Below are 27,151 nucleotides of genomic sequence, written 5' to 3' on the forward strand. Positions count from 1 at the left end.
ATCTATCTATCTATCTATCATTCATCTATCTTTCATCTATCTATCTCAGTGTTTCCCAACCTTAGGAACTTGAAGATGCGTGGACTTCAACTCCCAGAATTCCCCAGCCAGCTATGCTAACAGCTATGCTGGCTGGGGAATTCTGGGAGTTGAAGTCCACGCATCTTCAAGTTCCTAAGGTTGGGAAACGCTGATCTATCTATCTATCTATCTATCTATCTATCTATCTATCTATCTATCTATCTATCTATCTATCTATCTATCTATCTATCTATCTATCTATCTATCTATCCTCAAAATCCAACGCCCAGAGGAAAAAAAAGCAATGCCTTTAGATCGCACCCCCCCACTAGCCCCCCCCTCGCTACTGTGGTTGCCGCCTGTTGTTGCTGCCTCCGAAGCGCTCAGGCGAAGCGACCTCCCAGGCAGCCGCGCGCATCTCCTTGCATTTTTCTTCGCATTCTCGGGCACGTTCAGTCACGCGCACAAGACACGCTCTTCGCAGGGCCGCCCGCTATACAGTCGAAAAGCGGCCGGCAAAGCCAGCCCGCGCGCCTTCCTTGCGTGCTCCCCTCTTGCCCCGCCCCGCCCCCGACGCTCTCGCGCTGATCCCCGAAGGCCCGGCGGAGGGGCGGGGGAAAGAAGAGGGCGGAGACCAAGCCAGGGCGTCGAACATCTGTCACGCATGCGCGTCGCCGGCAAGCCCGCCTCCTCCTCCGCCCCTCCTTTTTCTCGTTTTCTTCCTGAGAGAGTGGCTGCTCGGCTCCCTTTCCCTTCCCTTCCCCCTCACCCTGTCCCGTCCCTCGCCGCTTCCTTCCTCCTGTCTTGCCATGGATGGGTGAGTACCTGCCTCGCCCCGTCCGCTGCGGACGGGCGGATTCTCCCCGCCGCTCGTTCGCTCGTTTGCTCGCTCGCTCGCTCGCTGAGGAGAAGGAGGAGGCGAAAGGACCCCTCCCTCCCTCTCCTTCACTTTCGCCTGGCCGTCCCGCATTCGGCGGCGGCGGCGGCGGCAGCGGCTAGGGAGGCTCCGGAGATGCCTCACATCGCGCACAGCCTGAGGGGGGCTGGCGGCGGGGCAGGCAAGAGTAAGACGCCAGGGAGCGAAACTAGGCGAGGAAAAAAACGAAACGAGGAGGGGAGGGGGTGGTGTCGTCCCCCTGCCCTCGGCTCCTTTGGACTACAGTGCTCATCGTCCACTCCCCCAAAGGCGGGAGGGGTTCGGGTCGGGTCGAAAAGGGAAGCTTGCGGACCCTCACCCGGGAACCGGACTTAAGTCGGGAGCAGAGTAGGAAGTGCCCCCCCTCCTCCTCCTCCTCCTCCGCCGCCGCCCCTCCTTCAGCTCTTCTTTTCTTCCCTTTCCTCTCTCGCCCAGCGAACCGGGGAGCCATCCCGAGTTGGCCGCTTCCCGGGTGAGGCGTGCGAAGGCCAGGAAGAAAGAAAGCGGGGCTTTCCACGGTTATTTTTCGTTCGTTCCTTCCTTCCTCCTTTGAGGAGAGGGCGAGGCGAAATCCGAGGCGCTCTTCAAAACTTTCCTCAGGTCTGGCCGGCCGGCCGGCGCTCAAGAACCCAGCCCCAAACTTCTCTCGCGCATTTTGCAACAGGGTCCCTCGGTGGCCTTTTGTCTCCGTAGGAGAAAAGCCAGCTGTGAGGGGGTGGGGAGGGGGGTGGGAAGAGCCTCTCTCTCTCTCTCCCTCCCTCTCTCCCTCTCCCTCTTCCCCTCCCTCTCTCTCTCTCTCCCCCTCCCTCCCTCTCCCTCTCCCTCCCTCCCTCCCTCTCTCTCTCCCTCTCCCCCTCCCTTTCTCTCTCCCTCTCCCCCTCCCTCCCTCTCTCCCTTTCTCTCTCTCCCTTTCTCTCTCTCCCTCACTCCCTCTCTCTCCCTCCCTCTCTCTCTCTCTCTCCCTCTCCCCCTCCCTTTCTCTCTCTCTCCCTCTCCCTCTCCCCCTCCCTCCCTCTCTCCCTTTCTCTCTCTCCCTTTCTCTCTCTCCCCCTCCCTCCCTCTCTCTCTCCCTTTCTCTCTCTCTCCCTCTCTCCCTTTCTCTCTCTCCCTTTCTCTCTCTCCCTCTCACTCCCTCTCTCTCCCTCCCTCCCTCTCTCTCTCTCTCTCTCTCTCTCTCTCTCTCTCTCTTTTTCCCTCCCCACTCCGCTTTCTCCTGCCTCTTCGATTGCGACAATAAAAGGGCGAAGGGTGCGCTGGTTTCTTCCTCCTTCCTCCCCCCCTCCCCTCCCCGATTGTCAGGTGTGGCTTCGACTTTAGTTTTTGCCTACGGTGCTAGGGAGTTGCCAGTGGTGGGATCGTTTTCGGAGTTGCGTGCTTGGAACCCAGAGGTGCAAACAAAATGTTTGGAAAAAGGGGGGTGGGGTGGGGTGGGGTAGGGTGGAGTGGAGGAAGCAGTTTGCGAAGCAGCCGAAATGGGGGTATATAGAGGATGGGAGGTTCCCACCGAGAGAGCCAGCAGAGTTGTTGTCGAAGCGCGTCACACGCCTTTCCAACCACCAGAGAAGGGAGGAATAAGAAACACACACACACACACACACACACACACCAGGAAATCGAGAGCGCCGCCTTAAGTTAAAGGTGGCGGGCGGGCCCGAGAAAAAAGGCTGCAAAACTCCAATCTTTTAAAGCGTGCGGTGTTGTTGTTGTGTTTTTTTTTCCTCCCCCGAAAGTGAACGGTAGCTTTCCGTACTTAGTGTATTTGTACTGCCGCGAGTGACAACTGACAAAGCTTGCCGGTGTGATCTTGATTTTGGAACTGATGAAGTCTGTTAACTAATTGATTGGCACTCCGGTCGCTCATCGCCGTGAAACTAGACCTTGTTTTTTTTTTTGTACTTTGGGCTGATCAAATGTTTCAATAATGACTGAAGGAGAGCTGCTTGTACCTTGGTCTTTGTGCTGGTGTCTTGACGTGCCAGTGTTTTTATTTATTCCATTTCTAAAGCTCCACATCTCGGCCAAGTGAGGAGACAATTCTAAAACAGTTAAGACAATAAATTAATAAAAACATCCAAAAAATAACTTCCACTCTATTGACTGTTTTTAAAATTCACTGAAGTATGTATTTTAACTTCTGTGGTTTTTGATAAGCAATATATTTAGGTACCTTTTTCTGAGATAGGATTTCTATTATTCTGAACATAATTTTCACACTAATATTTGAGTTGAAGGTTGTTTGCCTGAGGTGTCACAGTTTCGGCAAGAAAATAGGATTAGAAGCATTTCTATAGTTGATCTGTTCTGATTCGGTAATACTACAACCTCTTTTCAAATTTATCTAAGCAGGGAAGTATGTTAAGTATAATGAATTGTGAATTTATTGGTAGTGACCATTAGGTCTAAACAAATGTGAAAATTTATTTTCAAGCCTTGCTGAATATAGTAATATTGTGTATCGTATTATCGTAAATTATTGCTAAAATAATTTACTTGAGAAACTAATTATGTAATATGAGATGTCCAAGGAGATAGATATATGATTTTATTATCATTTAAATAACAGTTTGAAATTCCTGGGTTACCTTTATTGCATTTTTTTTTCATTGAGCATGTTGAACATTGTATTGCAACAAGATAGTATTTCATATTCTGAGAAGCTGAACATAAAATACCATTTTGGAAATTTTAAGGAGATATATCAATTATATGATTAGACCATGTTGAATTTCATTTCTAAAAAGATTCCCAATGTTTTTTGCAATGTGGCATTTTCCTTTGTCAGCTGTGTTTAATATTAATGTAAACATTTCTTTAGGAAATAGAAAACACTAATAAGATTAGCCCACACTTCTTTCCTTGCTTTTTTCCTCTGTCTTTCTTGCATTTTCTTGCCATGTATGTAATATGGCAAAAAAAATATACCATGCATGTTTTAATTATGCTCTGTGAGCAATCCAGAGGCTACTTGACAAGGAAGTTATATTAAATCTAATAAATAATACATTTAAAGCAAAGGAAGCTGGGATATTCAGGATCTGCGTAAATGTGTAGTGCTTTATCTTGGGGAGGGGTTGTCTAATGGATTAGAATATGTTGCTTGTGCCTTTATATATAGATATACTGTGGTCCATGCAAAGAGGAATTGGCCTAAAGCAGGAAATGCCTAAAATGGTACTAGTTTTGCTTAGGTGGCTCATTCTAAAATGGTGAATAACCATAAGTAACCTCATAGAACTTTCTGATAATGATGATTAAACATGATTTATGAAGAACAAATATTTATTTTACTAACTCTGGTACTTTGACAGTCTATTTGAGACTGTGTCCCAATATTTCCTGAAAATCCTAAATAAGTATAGAAGCCTCAACTATATGACTGATGAGCAGATAAATTTTAAATCTTTTCCTTTTATGAATGTGCTTTAAAATTTGTGTGAGGAGGATTTTTTCCTTCTATGATTTAGGACACTTTAATAAATATACAGAACACAAGGTGCTTTGCAATTCTTTGTCAAGGAATTCACATGTTATATTCAAATTAAATCAATTAATTATAAAATCTTTGTATTTGATTAACTTGAATTCAATTTTTTCACTTAGAAAAAATATGCTTCGTCTCAAAGCTGAAGTAGACACATTGTGTTTTAGAAGTTCTGTCAACCTAGCTGGATAAGCTTGCTGTTTCATAAAACTGAAACCCAGAATGTTTTGGGTGCTTTTTGTTTTAGGCCAAACAAAATCTGGAAGCATCTTACTGAGTGAATAGAATAAGACTAGTGTACCTTGCCCCTCCTCCCCGCCATTGCCTTTGCCCATTTGCTGATATTCTCAGTGTCTTCTTTTCCCTACCTTCCTTTGACCATTGGTAACTTGACACTTTCTCTTCTGTACATCCTATGTCAGGGGTGTCAAACTCAATTTCATTGAGGGCTGCATCAACATTGCGGTTCCCCTCAGGGGGCCGGGTGGGTATGGCCAGGGTGGGCGTGGCCTACTGGGTGGGCGTGGCTAGAGTGTGTATGGCCTGCTGGGTGGGCGTGGCCGGCTCTACATCGTTCGCATCAAGGGTGCCTGTGGGGGGCCTGGGCAGGAGTGGGACAGATCTGAGGGTCTCTGGCAGGAGGAGGGTCTCTGGGCCAGGGCCAAGGCAGTGGGGGCCGTTCCCTCACTGTTTCCAGGATGGCTTCCGGGGCCACATGAAACCACTTCGCGGGCCGGATCTGGCCCCTGGGCCTTGTGTTTGACATGTCTGTCCTATGTGGTGGCTTGACCATTAGCCTTCCGCCGCTTAGTTGCTGTTGTTAGTTTTTTCACTTCCTCCAAAACACTTTTGCCAGAATAGATTAGCCTGCACATGGAATGCTTCATGGATTGTTTTTATGAGGGTAATGTAGTTAACAAACTGTCATTTATTTCCTTTTTATGATTTCAAGGTTACATAACTTTCACACCATCTGAAATAAAACATATTTTTCTTTGTACTATTCAAGGCTACATAAATAGGTTTGGGCACTGTTATCCAATATTCAGTTTATTTGATCTGTGTGAAGAATTTTGGTGCTCTTATTTTCAGTTCTTCACAAATTCATTTACAAATATTCATTAGATTAGGTTAGTTTTTGGTAATAGCATTTCAAGCAATCCACTAATGTGTCCTGTTGGGCATCTTCTGGGACAATTAAGTTCTCTGTGCTCTCTTCTGAACAGCTGCTGCAAAATGATTATTGTGAAGTTTTTTTCAATGTATACTACATTGTCTTTTATTTCTAGAGCATTGAGTTATCCGTATAAGAGAGGTGCCTAATATAAGCACTACAACTAGGGATGCATAAAACATTCTGGGCATGAATTGTTCTGCATACAGAACAACTGTTTTGGGGTGCTTTGTGATCCAACCATTTTGTGCTTCAGTTGTGAGGAATAAAATAGTGTTGTACTGTTTTCTTCCAGAAGCAGATCAAAATGCAACGGATGCAGGCAGAAGAGTTTGTTTTGGATGAGGGGAGCAGGAAAAAGCCAAGGCTCAGGGGTTTCCTTTGGCAATCATATGTGTGGAGATTGGTAGTCCCAACAGATTGGTAGCCAAGAGAAGGGAAGGCACTGGGTAGATTTGATAAGTAATGCATTGGACATCGGTGGTGTCTGAGGGGAGGCAGGAAAGGAAGAGGCTGGGAAATTGGGTAGACAGGAGAGGAAGGTGTGTTCGCACTGTACAGCCTTGTTCTACCCATTCCATAAAATCACTGGGAACCATCTGGATTTTGGCGAAAACCTGGAACAATCAAAACATTTGGATTTTATTTCTTTGCCCCGGCTGAATAACACTGGTTGGGCAGAACTTCTGGAATATAATTTTCCCTTTTACATGACCTGTAACCTCAAATATATTCCATTAGCCTGAATATTAGTTTCCTAATTGTAAATGTATTCTCATCTTTTGTACACTGGCAATATTCTCCATGATAAGCTTAGTATTAGGTATTTAAAATGACTTGTGAGAATTTGTGACAGTCTTTTCTGTAAATATTTAGCAACATGTGCATTTCCTGATCGTTTCGGTAAGGAAGAAGCTGGTGCTTTGATTGATAGACAAGGACAATGTCACAATGGATATTGCTCTACCCATCCAGATACAGGTTAGCTACTATTCACTAGATATTTGACCTCTTTGATTTCTTCCTTACATTTATCTGATGAGTATTCTGCAGTATATACTCTGCTGGGTGAATTGACTGAACCCTGTCAATGAAATCTGCAATTTCAACTATCTGGAGAGTTGGTTTATAATCAAACCAAGCAGTATTTTCATGAACTACAGTGTGTGCTACAATTTTATTACAGTGTTATTCATATTTGCTTCTGTAAGATGGATTTTCTGTTTTCAGCTAGAAGGATAAACTTCATCATCTGACTGACACAGGTGATGTAGCTGGAATACTGCTATCAGATAACTTTGAAATAGAAGACAATAAGGCTCCACTTGACTGAAGCAGCAATTTCAGTAGAAAGGTGTTCTGTTCATTCACATGTATGCTCAGAAGATGAATGTGGTTTTAGAGAAGCTACCCTGAACCTCCAAAGAGCTTTAGCGGCAGGTTTGGAGGGAAATACAGCCTTAATAAAAATTGATCAATATTGAAAGTGGTGTGGAGGTAATCAAGATAATTAGAGGCTCATCCAAACAAAAGAAAGCAGTGAAACTAGGGACCTGTGTTTTCACTATTAAAAAATACATACATTGTTCAAAGTGGAATAGTAAAATTCCTGTTTCTGTCTGTTTTGATTTAAACAAAATAATGGGTATTTTTTTCAGACGTGAGATTTCCAGTTAGTACCTTGAGAAACCCATCCAAAAATTACAACCAGAAAAGATACTCCTTAAAAATAGAATGATGTAAGATGTTTAGTAAGCTGAGCCTAGTCCTTGAAACTTTTGAACATTTTGGGGTTAAGTTACTTCATTCAAGCATCCAGTCCTACTATTTCATTGCTCCATTATTTGCTCTTTTGTGCAATTCCCTGTGTCACCACATAAGCAGCATATTTATTACAGTTTCCTAAAAGTGATCTCTTTTATGACCTGCTACCTCGATTTGGTTTTAGTCAAATAGAAAGCTAACTTCAGGGCTAGAAATTTCTTTCTGCACTGCAGGCAAATGTGTATTCTATATTTCACTGTCTATTCTTTTCTTCATCCCTTTCATAAATCCAAAGTGTATTTTCATTTGAAACTTATACAAATGATTTGTACCAATTTGATACCATTCTGGGTTTTCTGCACGGCCTGTATACTGTTCTACTAATTCAAGCAGATTCCTTTCACTGCTGTTCCTTAGCTCAGCGGCCCCCAACGTTTTGGGCACTGGGGACCGGTTCCATGGAGAGAGGTTTTTCTGCGGACCCGAGGAGATGTGTGTGGGTTTGTAGTCCTCAACTTACAACCACTATTGAGCCCTAAATTTTGGTTGCTAAATGAAACATTTGCTAAGTGAATTTTGCCCCATTTTGCAACCTTTTGTGCCAGTGTTCTTAGGTGAATCACTGCAATTGTTAAGTTAGTAACGTGGAGGTTAAGTGAATCTGTCTTCCCCATTGACGTTGCTTGTCAGAAGGTCCTAAAAAGTGAACATCTGACCCCTGGGACACTGCAGTTGTCATAAATATGAGTTAAGTCCCTAAGCATCCAATTTTTGATCACGTGACTATGGATACTGCAACGGTTGTAAGTGTGGAAAAACAGTCATAAGTCATATTTTTCAGTACTGTTGTAACTTTGAACGGTCACTAGGCGAACTCTTCTAAGTCGAGGACTTACCTGTATTTTCAAATATTTATTTATTGATTGATTTGATTTGATTTGATTTGTATACCGCCCTTCTCCCTAAGGACTCAGGGCGGTTAACAGTGACATAAATAACAGAATGCACAAATACAGATATTGAAAACATATTATGCAGTGTTGTTGTTTTTTAAAGACAATCCTTGCCTTGAGCCTATAATCTAATAGTAAAAGTGCAAAGAGTTTGAAAGCAATCAAATCCAGGCACGAGTTCTTAAAATTCTTAAACTGATTTTACAGGGATCCAGTGCATTATTCCTGTGAAGGTCATTCTGGCAAAAAATGTCAGTTGATTCTAACTGATCTGGAAAAACAGGTTTTGCAGTTTACCTTCCTCAAATGCAGCTAGGTGGAAAAGATGAGCAGCTTGAGGATGCAGCTGCTTCTTATAAGATTGTAAACAGGGTGGATAATAATCGATTTTTAAATAAATAAAAAAATCGGTTTTTTTATTTTTATCAAATTTAGTTTAATAAAATGCTTTTGGAGTAAAAATTTAAACATAGTTTTCTATTTAATATATATTAATAACTTAGTTTATTCAGCATGAAATGGAGCTAAAGTTATGTAGCATGAAGCTGCATATTCTGCAGTATTTGGTAAACTCATTCAATGAATCCAAGCTTTGCACGCTGAGATAACATGCACTGCATTGGTGCATTCACACAATTTTACAGTAACCATGAGATAAATCATAAAACAAAGTTCAGGAATATTCCTTTATCCCATTGTTTTGCAAATATGTGTACATTACAAACTATCATTGTTTGAAGAGAAATGCATCTGTACCAGGCTCTAAGTGTTCTAGTTAAATAAAAGAATTTGAGTAATTTTCCAACTATGTGTGGATTTAAATTGATTTAAATCGACTTGATTTAAATCAAATCCACCCTGCTACCAAGTCTCATAATCATAGCTCTATAAAATTAAACATATCTGAATAATACACATAATCACATTAAAGTGATTATATTAGAGCAAAATATAGTTGTGAAAATGAAATGATATTTAAAGTATGTTATATTTAACATGCCAATATATTCAGTGAAATTTATTTTCAAACTAGCTAGCAAAATTGAACTAATTTAGTACACTAAACATTTTGCAACATGGTTAGATTTACAATCAGGGTGGATTTGATTTAAATCACGATTTAAATCACTAGTAAAAAGGCTTGATTTAAATCATCTCAATTTAAATCATAATTTTTAAAGAGCAGCTGCCATCTCTGTCCCGCAGTAGCTCCTCCTCTGACCCGCAGTTGACTCACCAACAGTCCCATTCACTTTAATGGGACGGCTGGTGATGCGGCAGTGACACAACAAGGTGAGGGACGTGGCGGGCAGCAGGTGAGTGGATGCCCGCTAACAGCCACTGCCATGATGGGTCTGAAATGACAGGTGCTCTTTAAATGTAAGGACTCATTCTTGCTGTTATTTAAAATCTTTAATATTATTTGCAAACAAAATGAAGGTTTCCTGTTTAGAATAAGCTGTCAGGTTAGTAAAACAGCAATATCAGAACCAATTTTAGGTTAATAGGTTAATCACACATACTGTGGTTTCCCTGGAAATTAGACCTACCCGAAAATAAGACCTCTGATTTTTGTGGGTGGGTCTAATGTAAGCCCCAACCCAAAAATAAGCCTTAGTTAGGACCCTGCCCACTTTGTCCCACCTCGCTGCTGCAATAGGGCAGGAGAGTGTGTTTTGCACCACTGCCGCAACAACGAGGCAAGGCAGGTGAAGAGGGTAGTGCTGCCCCACATGCCCCTCACACGCTTACTTCAGCCCCCCCCCCCAAGCCAGGCCATTCCTTGCTTGGCGACCTTCCCTTTCACTCCCCTCTCCAGCTGGACTACCATGCTATGGAGGCTAGGTGGGATAGGCCTGGCCCCCCTCCGCATTTTCGGAGCCAGGAGGGAGTAACGGCAAAAAGCTCCGCTAAAAAAACTAAAACTAAAAAACTTCAGTCAGACCTTCCAACTTCTCATGGGAAAAAAAAAGATCTCACGAGAAGATGAGCTTCAAAAGGCTAACAATATGATTTATATTCCTCCAATATAAAGTGGAGCCCTCCAACCAATATGATTATTAGTTAGGCATGAGGAAACTGTTCAGTGTGTCAGATAGTTTCCAAGATAGTAAAATCTTCATTATAATAATGTAATAGTATGAATGCATATGCCATTAAAATGACTCTGTAGTACAAATAGTTCCTAAGTATTTAAAGTCATAAGTTTCATGAAAATATTTAAAATTATTTATTTAAACCTTGATGGCCAAAACATGCCATCTGGTTCCTGTGAAATAGTAAATATTTGTTGAAAAATGTAATTATACTTAGTGGGTGCTTTTAGAAACCCACAATCCATTGACATTAATAAAATGTAGGAAAATAGGATACTGCAAATGTTGAATGACAAAATGAACTTTAAAAGAATAAGGATAATACAAATATTACAGTTTATCTCCTTTCTCCTTTCCCAAAGGTTTCTGTGTTGCATGGACTGAAGCTTCCATGTTTTATTCTTCTCAGTTCACCTTTGAAATATGTTAGAGTGAAAGAGAATTAAATATTTAGTTAGTATAAGCAAAGTGGTGAATATATTTGTATACCGATTTAAATAATTGGTACATTGGTATTCCTCATTCAGAAGACAAATCCAGAGGAATTTTCCCCCCACTTTGATTAATTTCTATGTAGGCTATACCTGACCTTCTGAATTAACTGAACTGATATATTTTATGTTTTGGGCGGTTTGGGACTACTCCCCAATACAAACTCTTCTGCTTACTGTATGACTTTGTTAACCCAGTAACAATTTAAAATTACTCAAGTCTTTTTTGGCTTTACCAAAAGGCAGAGTTTTCATGAATGGCAAGTCACTTCATCAAATGCATGGAATGGCTAGACTGGTATCAGATTTGAATTGGGGTGAGGGGAGAGAAAGGTTGGTTATTCAAATGCACATTACACATGAGACAGATTATAAATACTTTATCAATTAACAATTGGTAAGATCTTTTGAGTTTGTTAAGACCTTTCGAGTTTGCCTAAAACATGTTTAAGTAAGTGAGTTCATCGATTTCTCCCTTATGGTGTTGTTACAAGTCCCATATATCCAAAGATGATTCTTCAAAATTTTGCCATACACTGTTCTGAACGGTTGAAATGCTGTGATATTATTTTGCACAACAATTCCATGATTTGTCCAATGTAGAATTCAGAGGGACATGACTGGCATATGATGGTATATATCGGAGGAAAAGCATGCAAAGGCACTTATCTGTGTACTTATTGGGGCCTGTGGGAGCAAAACATCTGGGTGTATTGCAGGATCTGGTTTCCACGTTGGCACCATTGTCCTGGTATTTTTTTGGTTGCTTGTGAGTTGAGTTGAGTTGTCTGTATTCAATATGGGTCTGCCACCTAGTGCCACCCAAGAAAGTGCAATGCCATTTGTACATTGTGGGGTGTAGCTGAGAGGTCCCCAACCTTTTGGGCACAAGGGACCGGTTTCGTGGAGAGAGGATTTCCGCAGACCAGAGGGGGTGTGGTTTCATGTACTGTCTGCATCCCGCGGATGGGGCTTTGCTTGTTTGTGCGGACCGGTTTCTGGCATGCAACGGACTGGTGCCATTCCACGGACTGGGGGTTGAGGATCCCTGGTGTAGCTTATAAATAATGTTTGAGTGGCTTGAGCTGTAAGCTGCAGGTGACAAGCAGTGCTGTTTTCTGTGCTCTGTCTTTTAATAGGTCATCTTTGAAATTGATCTAGCTCTATTGATTTGTCTACTTAGCTCATTGAGTGGGTCACTGTTATGAATGCCTCTTTTGATTCTGTCAATCAAACATCTGGGTCAAGTGGGTCAGAATAAATTTTGGTTGTAGTATGGAGCCTGGTTATAGATGAGAAATTTGGTAGGGTGTTCTGGTTGGAAGCCTTTTTGCCACTGTATGCTAAACAGCTCTCTTCCTAATAAGGTCTATTCTAACTCCAAAGTCCACACTTAAAACTTTTCAAATGTAAGCAGTGTAGATTAAGAATTAAATATCTGTCTGTAATTTATGACTATTGAATACTTTAACTGAGAGAATTTAGCTGCTACTTCCTTGTACAAGTCTTAAATAGCAATATCAGAAGAACCAAATCTTATTTGCTAGTTGGGCTTGTAGTCATAACTTCACACTTTTCCTTAAATTTCTAGTTCTAACTCTGGACAAATGATCAAATTTCTGACAATTATTGCAGCACTTCTAGAAGTTTTTGATAGTGTAGTCACACAGTAAATATTTCTTTAATATTATATGGATTATTTTCTTTAATTTTAGTTTCTTTATCATGCTTAAATCTCTGTATTTCCCGATTCTGTTAAAATACATTGTTGTATTATTAATATTCTCTTCTTATATTTTGATAATATGAAAAAGAACATTTTGAGTGCTTATGGAACTAATCTTTTTTTCAGTTTTGGCTATAGAAATGTCTGTTTTGCCATATGAACTCTTGGTATATATGTATGTCTCTTAAATCCTTTAATTTTGGGTGGCAAGAGCAAATTGCAAATTCATGTCCTTGACTTACAATCATTCATTTAGTGACCATTCGAAGCTACATTGGCACTGAATAAAATGACTTATGACCGTTTTTCACACTCACAACTGCTGCAGCATCCCCAAAATCACTTGATCAGGATTTGGATGCTTGACAATTGGCATGTGTTTATGACAGTTGCAGTGTGCTGGAATCCTGTGATCATTTTTGAGACCTCCTGACAAGCAAAGTGAATGGGGAAACCAGATTCACTTAACATCCCTTTTACTAACTTAACAACTGCAGTGATTTACTTAACAACTGTGGCAAGAAAGGTTGGAAAAATTCACTTAACAAGTTTCAACAGAAATTTTTGGCTCAGTTCTGATTATTAGTTGAAATTACCTGTAATACACTTCTCACACAGCAACTTTTATGTTTTAATTCCAACTTTCCATTCAAGCCTGAATTTACTTACTGTGTTGTGTGCACTACAGTTTTTGGTATTCATTTGTTATGATTCATCTAAGCTTGTTATTAACCTATTTAGTTATTAACCTATCTATAGACTCTCCTGACTTAATAAGTGTATTGTTGAGATACTGTGTTAAATTTGCTTTAGTTTATGTCGACCTTGAGATTTTTTTAAATTGATTTTTTTCTTGACAAGGTCCCATGAGTTCCTGACAGAATGGCTAATAGCTAGGGATTATGAAAGAAATAATTGGAAGAATGAAGACCACCACAGTTTGATGTTACCTGTTCAGAAATATTCATTTTTATCCAATAAAGCATAGTTATTTTGTTAGTAATCCAATAATTGCATACCGGGAACAGATAATCCTCTTAAATCAAATTTCTTGCTTAGCAATCTCAGTAGCACTGCATTGTTATGGTGATTTATATTGTATCTATGACTAATAGAAGGGAGTTAGTTGATTGATATTGGATCATATTACAGCAGCTCAAGTGTTAGATTTTCAACTTCAGATGATGATATTCTAACTCAGGGGTGTCAAACTCGCCACGTGACGTGTCACGATGTATTGTGACGTTTTCCCCCTTGCCGGAGCTGGGGTGGGTGTGGCTTCCGGCCCATGGGCCAGTCTAACTAAAGTATGTCTGAAGGTACTAGTGCTGACTATAGTTAATTTTATTTATAAAAGCATATTGTTAATAGTATTGTCTCCATTTTAAATTAGTTATATCTGGGTGTAAGAAAACCAGAAATAATTATTTCAGAAATAATTACACTTCTAATGATATTTAATATACCGTAGTTGAATTGTTTAGCTTACTATAATTCAGTCTTTTCTCAACTCCCAAAAGGGGAATGGGACTACAACCTCAGCCAGCATTGACTTGGTTTTTGATTTCTACTGAAATATATTTTCTCAGTCTGGGCTTGGATGTATTGGGGACTGCCCTGCTCTTTGGAGAAGATTGTATGACATTGCTCTTAATCTGTTATTTTTATGAAAACGTTCTCCCTAATAGAGTATTACTACCTCTGTCCTATTATTTATATCTACCTTAGCTTTTAAAATGTATATTCTGGTAGTAATTCAACTTATAGATAACACATAGAAGAAATTGTACTTTTTCTGCCTAGTAAATGGGACCATCCTTGAAACTGTAATGTGCAATCTTATTTTCATAGTTCATTAGATGAGTAGTGTTTAGTTCTTCTGATTCTTTATATATGAATGTAGAGACTTTCCCCCCCCCCAAAAAAAAAGTATGGCATATTTTATCTATGTACGTGCTTGGCAGGTAAATTAGAAAGGTTTTTTGTATTGTCTGTGTCTCAAAAAGGGAATCCTTTAACAATAGTTGTAGAAAGTTTTATCTGATTGCTCTGTCTAAGCCTCTCTTTTTCATATTGTATGTTACTAAACTGTTCCATTTCTTTTGCAAAAACATTCCATAACTCATTTCATTCTTATATTTTTTCTTCCTTTAGCTTTATTTATCATTGCCTGTACAATAACTGCTTTTCTAACTTTTCCATTTTCTCCCATTTGTTTTCACACAGTGTTGTTACAGATCTTATAGCAGTCGGTTTAAAGGTAGGAATCTTTTTCTGTCCTTTCATATAAACTTGTTATCCACATTTTTATTATTTCTGGATAACACATTGAAACTTGTGCATCATTTTTTTTTCTTATGGCATTGCTTTATTTCCATCCAGTTTCTTTCTTTATGAAGTAGATCTTAACTCTTTAATTCTTAAAAGAGTTCATAATTTATGTTCCTTCCAATTCAGCTAAGGATATTAATAACTTAGAATGCATATGTACATTTAACCCCATTCCTGTGCTGGAATGCTGTTCAAAGGTAAGTCATAAAAAGTTGCAACCCATTTTTAAACTCTGCTGAATAAAGCAGTCCAAAGCATTAAAAAAGGTGCATGTGGAGCACATTAGCCAGAATCTTACTTTTCAAAGTACTAAAGTAGCCAAGACCTTTACAAGGTTTATGTGGTTGTTGGAAAACTGTCTCTAGCTGTCTTCACATGTGTTCATGTGCACAGCCCCTTCAGTTTTTTTGTAGTCCCAGCTGAAGTGTTTCTGGGCATGCATACAAAGATAACGGGAGGACAGTGTTCAGATTAAATGTGAGCTTTGCAAAGGTTTATTTGTTAAATTTATTTGCTGCCCATCTCTTATTGAAATAATTCTGGGTGGATTACAGTATTAAAACATTAAAACCCTAAAAATAAATGTTTCTAAATAAATAAATAATGGAATTCACCATAGAAATAAAATGTTTTAAAATATTAAAATTAATGTTTTAAAAATGGATGGTTTCTTTGTGGCAACACTTTTTGTGAAGCATTGTTTTCAAATGTTTTGTAGATCCACATGACGAATATTTCTCCAACTACTCTTGTTGAAAATTCTAGAATAGCATTGAAATACTTAAGCACCATATACTGTGAAAATTCTATTGTGAGCTTTAATTTTGAAGTACACAAAAACTATTTGCATCGTAATCTTTGCTAAATGCTATGAAGCAGGGACAGGCAACTGGTACCTTCCAGATATTTATTTATTTATTATTTACTTACTTATTTACATGTTCAATGGATTACCCTGCCCTTCTAATAAAAAAATGAAAAAATAAGGCTCCATGTAGCTAACAAAAATACAACACAAAAGCATCATTATGAGCTTCATTAATCCAATGAACTATAAAATACCATTATTTAAATCAGCATAGCCAATGCAAATGGATAGTGTGTATGTATGGCTGTATCCCCTTATCTATCCTATGTTTTCAGGAAAATTTCTATACATAATTTACGGGAGCATTTCAGTTAAATAACTCAATATATAAACACACAGACATACACTTATTTGTTGAACTAATTGAGAGAGATGAGTGGTTAAGAAATATGAAATATAAATACAAAACAGGCATATCATCAGATACAATAGATTTGTGGCCTTAAACATGTGTTATGACTAATATAAAAGCATAAACTAAACGCATGCTAAATTTTGTTTAAGCTGTTTAAGAAAGTGAAGCAATTTATAAACTGAAGTTTTGGAAAATGAAATATGTTACTGTCAAAAGCATTCTTAAGAGATGAATGAAAAGAAATTATGCATTAAAGAAATAATGTTTTTATTAGGAGTTTATAGCAATTTTCTTTGCAGATAATGTTTAGTACATAAATATAATTTGTTACATCATTGATTTAATTTAATAGAGCATAGGATTTGAAAACAAAACTAAATTCTGATAATTACTACAGTTTGAAGTCAAAAAGACATGCATCATGAGCTATAGAGAGTTGATTAGACATTGTACTGAAATATAAATATTATAGTACTGCTAATGAGTAATATGATTTCATTTAATATTTTGTGTTACAATTATAGCTTTACAGAAAATGACATATTTACACACAAATGAAAGCACAAATGTTCAGGTGGTATAGGGATATTTTTGTATTTAAATAGATATTCAATGGAAGGCTGCATGCATGATTGTGTCATCAGATCCTTGTTAAATATTAGCAACCACATAAATAGTCCCTTCTTTAGGATGCATATACCATTACGGCACCCTTTGAATGCTGAAATTACCTTAATTCCAGGGGTTTATACAGTATACGCTGTCGACAAAGGGTTTGGTGAATGCGTATGTCTCTGGACTACAGACATCGGGCAGTGTCATTGACAGACACAGAGATAAAACCCTCTATTTACTTTTATTTTTCCCTTGTTATATATTCACCCCAGGAAGTTAACAGTGTGTTATAGCAGAGATGAATTATTTAGGTTGAATGTATCTTTACATTGAATGGTTTGAAGTTACCAGATGCTGAACGAAGGGTGGATATGATTGGTCATCAAAGTTCGGGCAGATACAATGCCCTTGCAGTCACATGTTCATGATTTGCAAACTCCCCTGCTGGTTTCCCACAAATAAAAACCACAGGGAAGCTGGCAGGAAGTTTAGAAGTCATAAACACTTAAATTCCTTGCTTAATGACCCGGTATTCACTTAACAATGGTAACTGGGGACTGCTGGAATTGCCATCACTAAGCAGTGCAGTCACCTGATGTCACGCTTTATAGCTGCATCACTTAACGATGGAAATTCCAGTTCCAATTAACATTATTAAACAAATACTATATCCATTTGAATTTGGGGGGCGGGGGAAGGAGTAATACTACAAACAGCAGACATTTGAGTTTTCTAGCTTATAAGTGAGAGGAAAAATGTGGGGAAGCCACCAGTTGAAGGGGAGGGACCCCCGCCGGGGACAGTAAAGAAACATTCCAGCTTAGAGTCTATTCAGGGGAGAAAACGATTATAGGTCTATATTTGCTCGCTCTTAGGTGAAGGCAGACAATCTGGTGCGACTCTTGTAATACAGGTGATCAAGAAGAATTAAGTCTCTGTTTGGGCCTGTCTGGTTGCTTGTGCCTGACAAAAAGCTGTAGATCTGAGAGAATAGTTCTGAAGCCTTATGAGAACCTTCTGCATCCAGAATTGAAAATGTCTTGGATTGTTGCCGAAAGGTGGAATAGCATAATTCCAAAATAGGAAGCATATATTTAGGCACAGTTTTCTAAATATGCTTGAGTTTAATAAGAAAAAGTGTGCAATGGCTTCGAGTAAGCAACTTTTTGTGTGAAGAGAAGTCCAGCTGTTTCTTTATTTTTGGTAGCAATATATTACTGAAATGTTAAAATAGTCCTTTGTCTTTTCAAAAACGGGCGACAGACAAGTAGTACCATTTCCAGTCCTCTTGTGGCTTGTAGAAGTTGTCATCTGTGTCTGAGAAATTTTACCTTTCCACTATGTGTGTTGAGGACACCACCCATTATTTACAGTTAGCAGCAGTGATACATAGCCGCAAGCTCTGTTGATCCTCTCACTATTATTGCTAAAAATTAGTAGCAGAGGAAATACCTGAAAACCTGTGGTAGTCTACCATGGTTGCTAAACAGGGCAATCATTAAGTGAGGACCTCTTGTAGTGTACAGGTAGTCATCGACCTACAACCATGCATCAAGCAACCATTCCAAGTTACAACAGGCTGAATGGGGGTTACAAACAGACCTCAAGAGTTCCAGCCGTCCCAGCACTCCTGTGTTCATGTGATTGTGATCCGGTGTTTGATAACTCTCACACGTAGAAATTGATTGCCAGGCACCCAGTAAATCATGTGATTGCCATTTGTCACCTTCCCTGCTGACTTCTTCTCTGAGGTAAGTCTCCCCGCACTTGCACATCATCCCCAGACTCTTGTGCTTGCACCATGATGGGTTACCTAGCCCCACACACCCTCCTTGACCTGCACAGTGCCTCTTTTGCACACCCTTATGCATGCATCATCGTGCTTCTTACATACCCTCCCCAACTCTTCCTCATCCACACAGTACCTCACTCACACTGTTGTTACCCTGCCCAGTGCTTCCTGCACCCCCTTGCAGTCTTTCCCTAGCCCTCCCTGATTCGTGCAGTGCCTCTCATGCATCCCCACCACCACCGCACCCTCACACACACCCCTCCACTCTTCCCTAGCACATCCTCTCCACACATCCTCTTGCACACCATCTCCTTGCACTCTCCCTTGTTCCCTCCACGGTGGGCCTTCAATGAGCAAATTCCCCAGGGACTTCTCAGTTGTGAGTGCCTAGCAGGAAGTTGTCTTGCCGAATGACCCTGGGATTCAGTTAACGATGGCAACCAAGACTGCAGAGATTGCTGTTGCTAAGCGATGTGGGCGTGCTTTACAATCACATCGGCGATTGATGAAAATCCCTGTCTCCTGTCCCAATTGTTGTCGTACGTTTGAAGAACACCTGTCTTTAAAACAAACAAGAAAACTTTTCAAAGTCTGCCTTTCATGTATATGGTCTCTACCGCTTTCAAGTTACATAACGCTATATAATATCAGATCTTTCATTGGGTCAAGAGGCAAAAGTGCTAAGTGGCAGATCGTCACACCATTCCCCCCCCCCAATTCAAGGTCCATCTATTAAGAGCAAGAGTTTCTTTTCCCCCTCAAGCAAAAGTAATCGGGACCTGGAAAAGAAGGATAAATCAGAAATCAAGAATGCTTCCTTTTGCCAATATTCATACACGTAGTATTAATCCAATCTCAGAAAATTTGAATATTACATGCAATCAATAAAACAAGGAGTGTACATAGAACAATATCGGACCTCTGAAAAGTATAAGCATGCATATGTACTCAGTACTTGATTTGGGCCCCTTTTGCAGCAATTACTGCCTCAATGCGGCGTGGCATGGAAGCTATCAGCCTGTGGCACTGCTGAGGTGTTATGGAAGACCAGGATGCTTCAATAGCGGCCTTCAGCTCTTCTGCATTGTTCGGTCTCATGTCTTTCATCTTTCTCTTGGCAATGCCCCATAGATTCTCTATGGGTTTCAGGTCAGGCCAATCAAGCACAGTAATCCCACGGTCATTGAACCAGGTTTTGGTGCTTTTGGCAGTGTGGGCAGGTGCCAAGTCCTGCTGGAAAATGAAGTCAGCTTCCCCATAAAGCTCGCCTGCGGAAGGAAGCATGAAGTGCTCCAAAATCTCCTGGTAGACAGCTACGTTTAGGTTTAGGTTTTAGGTTGACCCTGGACTTAATGAAGCACAGTGGACCAACACCAGCAGATGACATGGCTCCCCAAATCAACACAGACTGTGGAAACTTCACACTGGACTTCAAGCATCTTGCAGTGTGTGCCTCTCCATTCTTCCTCCAGACTCTGGGTCCTTGGTTTCCAAATGAGATGCAAAAGTTGCTCTCATCAGAAAAGAGGACTTTGGACCACTGAGCAACAGACCAGGTCTGTTTTTCTTTAGCCCAGGTAAGATGCTTCTGACGTTTGTTGTTCAGGAGCGGCTTGACAAGAGGAATACAACATTTGAAGTCTATGTCCAGGATCCGTCTGTGTGTGGTGGCTCTTGATGCACTGACTCCAGCCTCAGTCCACTCCTTGTGAAAGTCCCCAACACTTTTGAATGGCCTTTTCCTGACAATCCTGTCCAGGCTGCGGTCATCCCTGCTGCTTGTGCACCTTTTTCTTCCACACTTTTCCCTTCCACATAACTTTCTATTAATGTGCTTTGATACAGCACTTTGGGAACATCCAACTTCTTTTGCAATTACCTTTTGAGGCTTTCCCTCCTTATGGAGGGTGTCAATGATGGTTTTCTGCACAACTGTCAGGTCAGCAGTCTTCCCCATGATTGTGATTCCTACTGAACCAGACTGAGAGACCATTTAAAGGCTCAGGAACCCTTTGCAGGTGTTATGGCTTAATTAGCTGATTAGAGTCGGACACTTTAAGCCTAGAATATTGCACATTTCACAATATTCTAATTTTCTGAGATTGTGGATTTGGGGTTTTCATGAGCTGTATGCCATAATCATCACAGTTATGACAAATAACGGCTTGAACTATCTTGCTTTGCATGTAATGAGTCTATCTCATATATTAGTTTCCCCTTTTAAGTTGCATTAGTGAAATAAATGAACTTTTGCACGATATTCTAATTTTTCGAGTTTCACGTGTAGAGTGCACTGCCTTTCAAATGATGGTAATTTATTACAAATAAGTATCTTGACCTTTTGTTTAGGCATACTAGGTGAAAGTCAACTTTTGGATATAATAATTCAGAAAAATAAACAATAGAACGCTATACAGATTACATACAATGGCTTTTTAAAAAATCTTATTTTCTTGCTGAACAGAATTTCTTAAAAGCTTATTTTATCTAGTCTAACACTTTTAATTACATAGGTTCTATCTTTTTCTTAAACTTTATTTGATTTAAAGATACATTTTCATTCTAGATTTGCCGATGTTCTTCAATCCATTTGTAATCTGCCTCATCACTTTTGCTTGTTTGTAGAAAAGATTTATCATAATGTGCACATCTTAACAACTAATATGGAACAGTGAACATCATAAAAGGTCTTTGTTCTTTTCTAGCACTAGTATTTTCATAAGCACTCATTATCTTCTGTTGGCAAAGTTGCCACCTCCTTTAGTATTGGGTCGTTCAGTATTGTTAGCTTTATTGCGTCCTAACTTGTAAAAGAACTCTCTGATGGCACGGACTATTTTGGAGCTCTTCCTGAAGAAGGAATAGGTAAACTGATACTCCAGGGTTCTCCTAGAATTTGACTTGTGCCATGCCAAAATAGCAGGGCCAGTAGCAAGGGATTATGGTTTATACAGTGCAGTCACCTGGAAAACACATGCCACTTCTGGTGGCAGGGTAAATTAGCTGAAAGTTCTCAGTGTGACTTTAGTATTGTATATATCAGTGATGGCAAACCTTTTAGAGACTGAGTGCCCCAAAACCACCTCCCGCCACCCATCCCGCACCTTCCCTGCCCCCGTTCCGCCTGCCTGCATGGACACCCACTGCCTCCACGGCCCGCCGCAGGTCGCCATGGCAGCCACGCCCTCTGCCCGCCCCCTGCAGCATCATTTGCAGAGGATGAGGTGCGAAGGCAGAGTCTTGTCCCCGCTGCCCGGCTGCCATGTCCTTGGCTGTGCTGCTTGGTGCGGGCCGTGCCCGGGACGACTCTTCTCTGTGGGAGGCTGCTGGTGAGGGGGCCGCGGGGCTTTGAGTGCCGCCTCTGGCACGTGTGCCATAGGTTCGCCACCACTGGTATATATAGTTAGAAGTGCAAATGTGCCCAGTGAATCTATTATAAGTACGTGTGGATGGATAAATTTTCAGCATTTTGTTTTTTTCTTGTCCAAAAAAAAAAATCGCCATTGTTAATCTGTAAGGCAGGATTTTTCAGACTTCTGCAGACCCCTAGAAGAACTTGATGGGATTCTGAGAGGGGAAAATCACTCAAACTGCATCTCCTGAGAGCTTCCAGGAATCTTTTTAACGGACAGGTTCAACAACCTGAAATTGTTTGAAAAATCCTTTTGTAAAAAAAAAAAAGCCTTAATGAGCTTCCAGCAAATTGTAGTTCAAAGTAGTGGTTGAGATTGAAAGGGCATATTATTTATTTATTTATTTATTTATTTATTTATTTATTTATTTATTTATTTATTTATTTTATTTATATACCGCCCTTCTCTCAAGAGACTCAGGGCGGTTAACAGGGCAATACGTAAAAAACAGATACAAAAGTTAAAATTATTAAAACATGATTAAACAATGCCCATAGTACAAGTTTAAAATTAAAGTCGTAATAACAAACCCACCCCGTCCCATCAGGCCAGGCCCGCTTCCTTAAAGAGATTGGTTTTAAGGTTGCGCCGGAAGGAGCGGAGGTCGGGCGCCATCCGGAGCTCTACCGGAAGATGGTTCCATAAGTCCGGTGCACCCACAGAGAACGCTCTCCCCCTGGGGGCCACCAGTCGGCATTCTTTGACCGGCGGCACCCTGAGGAGGCCCTCTCTGTGGGAGCGTACTGGGCGGAGGGAAGTTGACGCTGGCTGCAGGTGCTCCCCAAGGTATTCTGGACCCATGCCATGGAGGGCTTTGTAGGTCATTACCAACACCTTGAACCTCACCCGGAAGACAACTGGCAACCAATGCAGCTCGCGGAGCAAAGGTGTAACACGGGAGTATCGGGAGACCCCCGACACAAGTCTCGCGGCTGCATTCTGTGCCAGCTCGAGCCTCCGAGTGGTCTTCAAGGGTAGCCCCATGTAGAGAGCGTTGCAGTAATCAAGACGAGAGGTCACGAGCGCATGAGTGACCGTGCGCAAGGCATCCCGCAACTGGCGCACCAGGCGAACCTGGGCGAACGCCCCCCTAGTTACAGCTACAATATGGTCTTCTAAAGAGAGCTGTGAATCTAGGAGGACTCCCAAGTTGCGAGCCCTATCTACAGGAGGTAATGACTCACCCCCCATAATGAGGGGTGGAATATCCTGAATATCCCGGGACGCCGGTACGCACAGCCACTCCGTCTTGTCAGGGTTGAGACGAAGCCTGTTCCTCCCCATCCAGACCCGGACCGCCTCCAGGCACCGGGACATCACGTCGAGGGCATCACTGGGGTGGTTTGGGGTTGAAATGAAAAGTTGGGTATCATCAGCATACTGATGATACCCAACTCCAAAACCACGAATGATCTCACCCAGCGGTTTCATGTAGATGTTGAACAGAAGGGGCGAGAGGACCGACCCCTGAGGGACTCCACAAGCGAGAGGCCTCGCGGTCGACCTCTGCCCCCCCGTCAACACCGACTGCGAACGTCCCAGGAGATAGGAGGAGAACCACTGAAGAACCGTGCCTCCCACTCCCAATCCCCTGAGACGCCGCAGCAAGATACCATGGTCGATGGTATCAAAAGCCGCTGAGAGGTCTAATAGGACTAGAACAGAGGAGTATCCTCTGTCCCGAGCCCTCCAGAGATCATTCACCAGCGCGACCAATGCCGTCTCCGTGCTGTACCCAGGCCTGAAGCCCGATTGGTACGGGTCTAGATAATCCGCTTCATCCAGGACCAGAGGGAGCTGGTGCGCCATCACACTCTCAACAACCTTCGCAAGGAAGCGAAGGTTGGAGACCGGACGAAAGTTATTCAAAACAGCCGGATCCAAGGTAGGCTTCTTGAGGAGAGGTCTCACCACCGCCTCTTTCAAGGCGGCGGGAAAACTACCCTCACTCAAAGAAGCAGCTATAACCGCCTGGAACCAGCCTCGTGTCCCCTCCCGGGCTGCATAAACCAGCCAGGAAGGGCACGGGTCCAATAAACATGTGGAGCTCAGCCTCCCCATGATCCTGTCCACTTCCTCCGGAGTCACAGGATCGAACTCCTCCCAGATGACATCAACAAGATCGCTCGTGTCCTGATCGTCCGATACTGCCCAGTCGGAGTCCAAACCGGTCCGAATCCGAGCGATTTTGTCCGACAGATTTGGAGATGTGCAGAGATGCATACCTCAGCTGTCACAAACACTGTTAAAGGAGAGGAGCTTTTTATCTTTTTCTGGGTCTCTGCTTCTCCCCTCTGCAGCTGATAACACAATTCTGTGGAAAGATGTGTTAGGTTATCTTTCTTGTGATTTCCAAATACCATGGTTTAAAACCAAATAACAAAAATGGTTTCTGCCTCCTAAACTAAGTAATAAAGCTTTGTCAGAAAGAAGTGGATGCGTGCTTAAGAGAGAATTTAATTAGAAAGTGATGGTGTTGGATGTTTAGAATTTTTCTTATTTTATAATTAATAAAATTTTAAATGAAGTTGCAGACTATGTTCGTATGCAGCCATCTGGGAAAAGTTCAGTTCCTGTCATGGCGTTTCTTGTGAAAATTTTTGCAGAAAAAAAGGCGTTTCCATTGGATGTGGAATTTTGTGTTTTTGTTTGGAGATTAATATATTTTTTTAATTTGGTATTTACTTAGTTACAGCTATAGCTATTTGAAGAGTATGTTTTCATCCATCTTTTAATATAATTTTTATGAAAGATTTTCATATAAATAAAAGATAAACATGAAATTATATACAGTGAAATTAAGGGAAGAGGTAAAAGAAAAAGTAGGAAAAATGTTTAAAGGGTTAAAAGTTTATAATAGTTGTAAACAAGTTAATTATCTCTCCTTTAAAATTAACAATATGAATATTTTCATATTCACTCCTAATATAACATATTTTTATTATTTCTTAAAATAATCAGTTGTACCCATATAAAAATTCATTATCTCAGCTCTTTACATTGATTATTTGATACCTTGCAAAGATCTATTGTGTAAAATCTATGTAAATCTATATAGCAGGCAACTATATTAATATATAGTCTATGCAGCCAGCAATTAATACAGTTTATGCAATCTCCTGGCTTCCCTTTTCTGGCCTTCATAACAATGAAAAGGGGGTAAGGCTGAACCTAGAGCAGTCATTTGGGATGCTATTGGTTTTCCCAGTTAAGCAAAGCACAGAAGTTACTTTTGGAGACTTCATGAATCCATTTATGCCACTGATTTAGAAACTTCTTTGTTTCTTATCTTAACCAATTTGGCAAAAAGAGAAATATTAAGAATATTTTCTCTTTGTGATTGACCGTCTGGTAAGAATTTCTTGAGGATAAAGTACCTTGATTTTGTTAATCCTGCTAGTTTAATATATGGATACTGAATTCATTCCCTCAGCGATTGTCATATTTTCTGTGTGTCTGTTTTAAGACATACCAGATCCTGATACTGATCTAGCAGGAAGCTCCAGTAATTGATACATTAGACAATGGAATTAGCTGCATGCAAACTGTGCCAGTGAGAAAGAAGGCTGAAACAGCTGCTCACTCCCTGTGTTAAACTGAGAACCTTGTTTCTAGGGAGATTAAACTCACTGAACCCGCAGTAAAATGGGTTGTTGGTTGTTCTGTGAGGCTCGATGCTATTTCAAGTGGTCTGGTGTAGTGCAATTGCTTTCTTTGCATAAGTTTAGCTCTTCCACAATATTTTGTTTCTAAACATTTTCTGTATATAGTCACTAAGGCCGAATGTAATCCTAAATGATTTCCCTTTTCATTGAATCTGTACAAATACTTGAATGTGCTTCCATTTGGCCCTTCTTGTAAACTGACATCAGTTTAATTTTGTTTCTTCTGAACAGCTTTCTTTCTTTCTTTCTTTCTTTCTTTCTTTCTTTCTTTCTTTCTTTCTTTCTTTCTTTCTTTCTTTCTTTCTTTCTTTCTTTCTTTCTTTCTTTCTTTCCCTCCCTCCCTCCCTCCCTCCCTCCCTCATGATAAAGTGATACTGTGCAGTTTACAAAATAGTAAAACAAATATAAAATCAGTTAGGCATTCTCATATGTAGGATTTACTATGATTTGCTAAGTTTGTGGCTGAACCAAATTTCGTTATACAAAATGTGTATATCTGTGGAAGTAACACTGGAAGCTGTTTACCATGTGTCAAGTTATTTCATTACAAAGTGTTTCCAATTGTCCTTCAAATGGTACAAAGATTAGTGAAGATGGAATTTTTCAATCCAACCATATTTACTTACTAGATTTATATCTTGCCTTTTCTTCAGGAGCTCAGGATGGCATACATAGTATGCCTTTCTGCCTTAAATTAATTAAATAAATAATAGCTTTGTGAGATATGGTGCATAAATTTTGAAAAGGGGGTTTGGCTGTTTGCATTCTATACAAGTGTTCCAACAATTACAGAACAAAACTTGCTAAAATGGATATTTCTTGACAGTGGATTTAAGACACATAGAAGAAGTCTATAAATGAACACAGTGAGAACTGAGCTTCTTTGATACTTTGTATAATCCATTGGCATTCCTGCAGTATAATGATTGTTTTATAAATTGTAAACTTTTAGATGATAAACATTAGGCAGATTATATATATATATATATATATATATATATATATATATATATATATATATATATATATATATATATATATACACACACACACACACACACACACACATACATACATATACATACATACATATGTATATGGAATTGTTCTGATTCTTCTTTGTCAGAGGTAAGTTGTTTTAGGAATCATGAAAAATGATACTGATAGTTTTCTTAAATTGAAAATGTAATACCATGAGCAATACTGAAATGTTCGTAATTTTTAAAGTTCTAAATAGGGGGGGGGAAATTATGCCTATATATACAGATAGTCCTTGGGTTATGATGATAGTTGGGACCATGATTTCCCATGATTTAAGTGCTCTGGCTGTAAAATGCAGCGTCACGTGACAAAATTAGCTTAGCAACAGAAATCCTGGCAGTACTGGTTGCTGTTGTATATCTCCTATCATTTTATTTATTGAGTATAAATTTTGAGATACACATGCCATTTTTTTAAAGGACATAGCATGGAAACCTACATTATTTTTT

General features: G+C 40.4%; 1 protein-coding gene across 4 annotated transcripts in view; it reads left to right on the forward strand.

The window, feature by feature from the left end:
• Window positions 1-734: 734 nt before the first annotated feature.
• Window positions 735-27,151, forward strand: part of PTBP3 (polypyrimidine tract binding protein 3) — a 69,191-nt gene continuing 42,774 nt past the window's right edge. The window contains exons 1-3 of one of the 4 annotated variants that reach the window (XM_083352866.1): window positions 759-838; window positions 6,469-6,573; window positions 14,849-14,882. In XM_083352866.1, the coding sequence (XP_083208992.1) occupies window positions 6,536-6,573; window positions 14,849-14,882 (72 nt within the window). In that variant the 5' untranslated portion in view covers window positions 759-838; window positions 6,469-6,535. Of the gene's footprint in view, window positions 839-2,305; window positions 2,326-6,468; window positions 6,574-14,848; window positions 14,883-27,151 lie in introns of those variants that run through there. The other 3 variants (XM_083352867.1, XM_083352868.1, XM_083352869.1) reach the window with 3 other exon arrangements.

Source organism: Vipera ursinii (genome assembly GCF_947247035.1).
Source record: "Vipera ursinii genome assembly, chromosome: 2".
NCBI classification, from domain to species: domain Eukaryota; kingdom Metazoa; phylum Chordata; class Lepidosauria; order Squamata; family Viperidae; genus Vipera; species Vipera ursinii.